The sequence below is a fragment of the Hipposideros armiger genome, unplaced genomic scaffold (assembly GCF_001890085.2).
Source record: "Hipposideros armiger isolate ML-2016 unplaced genomic scaffold, ASM189008v1 scaffold_287, whole genome shotgun sequence".
NCBI lineage: Eukaryota > Metazoa > Chordata > Mammalia > Chiroptera > Hipposideridae > Hipposideros > Hipposideros armiger.
Genome location: NW_017731637.1, coordinates 1,339,714 through 1,345,960, shown reverse-complemented (window position 1 = coordinate 1,345,960; position 6,247 = coordinate 1,339,714). Strand labels below are relative to the sequence as shown.

Here is a 6,247-nt window from a genome sequence, read left to right as displayed (position 1 = left end):
CCCCCCCACCACCACCAATGGGCTTGGAACACAGGATAGGGTTTCCTGTTGGTAGATTTACCTTCCTAACTGCATCAAGGTATGATCCAAGCATCAAAAGAGAGTTCCTGGGGGTCTGGGAGACAGACTGCAGCCATAATAAGTGATGAGGAAATTCAGCTCAAGGTTTCTCATGTGCTGCACAATTTACAGGAAAACACTAGGATAAAGAGGAAGACTGAGAGAAGGGAAGGGGGAGAACAAACTGAAAGACCAGAACACGGCAAGGTTCCATCAGAATCTAGAACACACTGAAAAACAATGGTCATAACTGGGAAGCCAATTATTCAGACCAAAGTGATAAAAAGGAGACACAGAAATAGAAAGGCAGAAGATTATTCATTTTAGTAGCTCAGTGTTTGGCACACATCCCTACATAAATCATCCTAAAAGTCATCTGAGGTAGACAAATGTTAGGAAATGAACTGAGTTCACGTTAAAAAATAAAAAAAATAAGGAGGCACTGAGGAGAGGCCCTATCTTGAATACTACCATCAAAAAAAAAAAATCCAGTTTTTTGTAAAAATCCTTTTTGGTAAAGTACTTAGATGCTAGCCATTTTACTCCTACATTTAATCATTGAGATTAAGTATCTGACAGCTAAAGGATGAAAGCCAAGTGGGACCCTTCAAAGAAAGCCGACCAAAGTTCACAGCAAGTTCATAACACTTTATAACTCGTCTACTTGGACTGCATTGCTTGCCCCTGCTCAGTGTTGCAAGTGGGCGCTCCACTGGACTCCCCTGCAGTCTCCATGATTCCCTCAGACGTGATGCCCCTCCCCCATAAGTCCCACCACACTTGTACACTGCTGTCATTGTGTTGTCTGTCAGCAACTCAAAGGCACACACAGAAAACCCAGTCTCTCCATTTCCGAATCTTTAGGACCTACCATTCCGTGAGTACTCATTAGTCAAGCGCCCATCTGACTTGCTCTCTCAAGCAGCTCATCTGATATAACAAGAAAAAACCAGGGGTTTGCAGTTCTTCACATAAAATCCAATAAATTATCCTGAAAACCCACTTTTATTCCTTCCCCTCCAAGGAAGAATTAGTCTGCCAAGACAAAGAAGTAGGTTACGAACTTAGTTCCTCTTTCTGACTCCATTTTTTTAGTTACATTATTTGCATTAAAATATCCTTATGTATTTACTAGTAAAATTAAGTCACGAGAATGGCAACAACACATACGATTCTTAATAACATAAAAACAAGTTGTTTTGATACCAGGTAAGGTAAAAATAAAGGAATTCCTGTGCTTGAACATTATTTTTAAGCACTTAATGAATTTGAGAATATGAACTTTCACTTGAAAGATTTCCAGGGAAAGAAACATGATGGATGTTATGAAGGGAACTAGCCATTCAAAGGGACGTATTTCTGTACTTGTTTTGCTCCAATTTCTGCCACATAGATTGCTCCAGTCTTCCCACTGACGTCTAAGAGATGAGGTAGAACTTGATCTGCCAGTTGGATTGAGCTGACCACAGAACAGCTGCCGATGCTTCCTACCGGGGGCGCTGCCACAAACAAGAGCCTGCTAAGATTCAGCTGGGCAACAATCACGTACTTCCCGTCAGGAGTAAATCTAAGGAGAAAGGCATCGCATAANTTGTCTGTCAGCAACTCAAAGGCACACACAGAAAACCCAGTCTCTCCATTTCCGAATCTTTAGGACCTACCATTCCGTGAGTACTCATTAGTCAAGCGCCCATCTGACTAGCTCTCTCAAGCAGCTCATCTGATATAACAAGAAAAAACCAGGGGTTTGCAGTTCTTCACATAAAATCCAATAAATTATCCTGAAAACCCACTTTTATTCCTTCCCCTCCAAGGAAGAATTAGTCTGCCAAGACAAAGAAGTAGGTTACGAACTTAGTTCCTCTTTCTGACTCCATTTTTTTAGTTACATTATTTGCATTAAAATATCCTTATGTATTTACTAGTAAAATTAAGTCACGAGAATGGCAACAACACATACGATTCTTAATAACATAAAAACAAGTTGTTTTGATACCAGGTAAGGTAAAAATAAAGGAATTCCTGTGCTTGAACATTATTTTTAAGCACTTAATGAATTTGAGAATATGAACTTTCACTTGAAAGATTTCCAGGGAAAGAAACATGATGGATGTTATGAAGGGAACTAGCCATTCAAAGGGACGTATTTCTGTACTTGTTTTGCTCCAATTTCTGCCACATAGATTGCTCCAGTCTTCCCACTGACGTCTAAGAGATGAGGTAGAACTTGATCTGCCAGTTGGATTGAGCTGACCACAGAACAGCTGCCGATGCTTCCTACCGGGGGCGCTGCCACAAACAAGAGCCTGCTAAGATTCAGCTGGGCAACAATCACGTACTTCCCGTCAGGAGTAAATCTAAGGAGAAAGGCATCGCATAACAAATATATGCAAAATTAACATAAATGTTTATTTTCTCAACATTTTTATCCCCTATAGTACTAAACAACAGGCACCCACTTGCTGAAGGTTTTTCTTTTCCTAGTTATTTTATTGGCCCTTTTGGTTGATACATTATTTGCAGCAGCACATTTTCTAGATTCATAATATGTTGGATTGGTTTTTAACCACCCCCGGTATATTTACAATGTAACACACACACACACACACACACACACACACACCCAACAACAAAAAAACAAGTAAAAAGCTATCACAGTGTTTCACATAAGAATTTATATGCCAAACTGCTTACTGATTGATTTATTCTATAAATACTGAGCTCCTAATGTGCCTACACTATTCTAGGTGCCAAGAATTCGGTTGTGAGCAAGAAACTCAAATATCTACTTTCTTGTCTTTATATTCTAGTGGGAGAATAAACAAAGAAGAAATAGATAAGAGATGAAATAGAATGACAAGTAATTATAGAGGCCATGATGAAACTTTCAGTGAGTCAAGGGATACAGTGGCAGTGGGGTGTTTCTGAGGGTTAGGCATGGGAGCTGGCTACCATAAACAAAGGGTATTCACCAAGAGCAATAATCGAGGGGCTCAGAGAGAAGGCCAGAAGGAGTGCTGAACAGTTCTTTTAACGAGAACTTTAAATTGCTCTAATTCTGTTGATGAGGGAACAAGAGATTTGTGATGACAGTCCAGCCAAAGATTAGCTTAAGTTAAAAAGATAATAATAAGGGTAAAGGCGGTAGGGAAGGCCCAGCATACATGATCTCTGATGCTGGGTCGCACAGTGAGCGCGCTGGCCGTGCAATGGCCTAAAATTTGAAATATGATTACATGTTCTCTTAATACTTGGTTCTTTCCCCTCTTTCCCTGCTTAAAATTAACAATATTTTACACTTCAGCTAGCTCTTCAGAGAACCTAACATAAAGCAAATAAAACAAGCATTTAAAAATTTTTTAAAAAGCAATTACCTGACTGAAGAAGGTCCCTCTTCTGTGAAACAATTACTCCATGCTCCTAACCACTCCCCACTGTCTTTATCAAATACTTGAATTCTTTTATTTCCTCGGTCAGCAACCCACACCTGAAAAGCCACAAAACAAAAAAAGTTTACTTGGAGAGAGCTACATCATAATGAGAAGGAAGACGAAAGACGGGGAGAGGATGAATGTTTATTTTCATTAATTTCACATACATTACCTCATTTAGTGCTTAGAGGACCCCAAAGAATAAGGTATTAAAAGTCCCATTTTCAGATAGAAAATAAAAGTTCAGAAAGGTTAAAATATCATGTTGGAAGTGAGCTTACAAGTGGGAGAACCATTTATGGCCATCTCTATGAACCCAAAGCCTATAATGCTGTGGCTGCTAGACTAAACATTTGAATAACTAAAAAAACAGGAGTACTCCAATATAATACAGAGGATTTGTAGATACTGAAGCAACAGCATTCATTCATTCCTCTAACCAGCAATCACTTTCACTGAGTACTGCCAGCTTGTCAGTTCCTGGGCCAGGAAATAAAACAAAAACGAAGAAAAGCAACCTTGCTCCTCAGGAGCTGAGGCTAAGAGGAACCCAGGTCTTCATTCATACTGCAATATCATTAAAATATCATTAAATCTCTACTTGCTATATATATACCAAGGTATGTCCAAAGTGCCAAACCACTTAAAGAGGAAGCTTGGGAGATTTTAGTAACACATAAAGAATGACAGTAGGGGGCTGGGGGCTGGCCAAGTGGCACGTTGGTTAAGAGCTGGCTTGGGACGCCAGAGGGCCCTGGTTCGGATCCCACATATGAGGGCCAGTGACACTGCCCTCTATAGCTAAGATGCTGAACAACAGCTCAACCTGGAGCTGGGCTGCTGTGAGTCGCGGGCCACGCTGTAGGCTGCAGCCCCTGCTACAGTGGGTTGCCATGGGCTACCGTGTGTAGCCAGCAGCCAGCGTGAGCGGCCAGCAGCCGCAGTGAGTGGCCGTCCAGAAGCCGGCGACTGATGTGCCTGGCCCAGGAAGAGCGCAGTGATGGTGCCAACTTGGGCCAGTGAAGCAACGTCCTCCACAACTAGACTGAAGAACAAAAGGACAGCAACTTGTCTGTTCCCCTTCCCCCAATTCCCCAATAAAAATCTTTAAAAAAAAAAAAAGAATGATAGTAGGCTAACAATAGGTTTAATTTAGGTTTGCTATTGGCTATGATGAGTTATTAAGGAAACTTGTTATAAAACAGGAATGTACACTCTAAATGACATTTCAAGTATTGTACTTGATCACTGCAACCTATGGCATACACACAGTAAAATGGTTTGGAATGACACGTGGCTCGGGTTGTAGGGAGCTATATGTAAGAATGGGCTGGAAGTGTGGGCCAACCCCACTGACCTGCACTTCCCCACGTCAGGATCTTCAGATTTCTTAGGTTTGTGGATTCAGGAACTAGTTTTTCAGGGCAGCCTTGACTATATCTTTTTCAAAGCGTGTGAATTTTGGTAGTCACTGAATTCATCTCCAGTCAGAAATACAGACTAACTGCATTGCTTTAGAAAGGCTTTTAATCCTTAATTATTTTCTAAAATTTTTTTCCGGTTTTTATGGATTTTTTACTAAGGGTGGGTTTCCTTAAAGATTTTGGGATTCCTGTCTTACTGACCAAGGAAGAAATATAGTTTAGTCCCTAGGACTGAAAGACATTTGAGATTGTTAGCATTATTTCCCCTACTCAGTGGATTTTGATTGTGAGAAATTGTGTCTAAGAAACAAGTTTAACTCTGGAACTAATGATCTTATTTCATATAGGGTTGTGATGATGATTAAATGAATTAATCATGTAAAATGCTCCGAGCAGCATGGCTGTTTTTATAAAAACACAAGTATGTAGAAATAACTCTTTCATTTTTCATCACTCAGTAATGCCAGAGCATCCCTATCAAATCATCTCCAAAGCCTCTCCAAAGGACATTTCTCATGATGTTGAATTGACCTGGACCTAGGTCTTGGACGCTCAGAAACTTGGTATTGTTCTTATCCCATGAGGAGAGTAGTTAACTCCAACTTTCTAGTTTCTAATTTACATACAAAGTTCAAATGTTAGTTATCTTCCTATTTTTGATGGGAAATACTTAAAAGATTTTATGATCAAAACATGTCACTTTGTCAACACAGGAAGCCAAATCATAATCCAGAAAATTGCTTGCTGAGCACAGAAGAAGTGGAAATGGATTAAATTTCCAACGGCATGAAACCAAGATAGCCTGACGCATTATCCACTGTGCGGCAAGACATTTAGTCATTTAACGAACGTGCGTAAAATGACTACCACGTGCTAGGCACTAGATATAAAGCTAAAGAGATTCAGTATGTGCCCTCCTACAGTCCCTACACTCTGTTAGGGGAGACAATTAAATTGCTCTATTATAGCATGATAGTTATTATAATGGGAACTACAGGCTACTATAGGGAAACAGAAGGATAACCTAAAAGAAAACATTTTGGGTTTGGTTATAGGAAGGGAATCCCAAAGAAGTGATATGCATGTTTATAGGTGTGTAAAAGCAAAAGTGGTCGTAGTAGATATTGGTGGAAAAATAAGAAACGGATTGTAATTTGTTGGCTAAAGCTTTCTGCTCCCTCGAAAAGTATAGCTAGTAAAATCAAGAGTTTGCCTAGGTGGCTCTGTTTTTTTTAAGCTTCCAAGATTAACCTCTTCTATCTCCCTTTTGATCAATACATTCTAGAATTAACTTAGTTTAATTCTAGATTTTAAAATATATTTGAATACTCA

The 6,247-nt window shown here is 39.8% G+C and overlaps 1 protein-coding gene across 1 annotated transcript in view; it reads right to left on the bottom strand.

Annotated features, from left to right (window-relative positions):
• Positions 1 to 1,657: 1,657 nt before the first annotated feature.
• Positions 1,658 to 6,247, bottom strand: part of NHLRC3 (NHL repeat containing 3) — an 11,598-nt gene continuing 7,008 nt past the window's right edge. Inside the window, exons 6-7 of the mRNA XM_019658700.1 lie at positions 3,435 to 3,547; positions 1,658 to 2,417 (exon numbers count right to left, since the gene is read on the bottom strand). Coding sequence (XP_019514245.1) covers positions 2,186 to 2,417; positions 3,435 to 3,547 — 345 coding nt within the window. The 3' untranslated portion in view covers positions 1,658 to 2,185. The remainder of the gene's footprint in view (positions 2,418 to 3,434; positions 3,548 to 6,247) is intronic.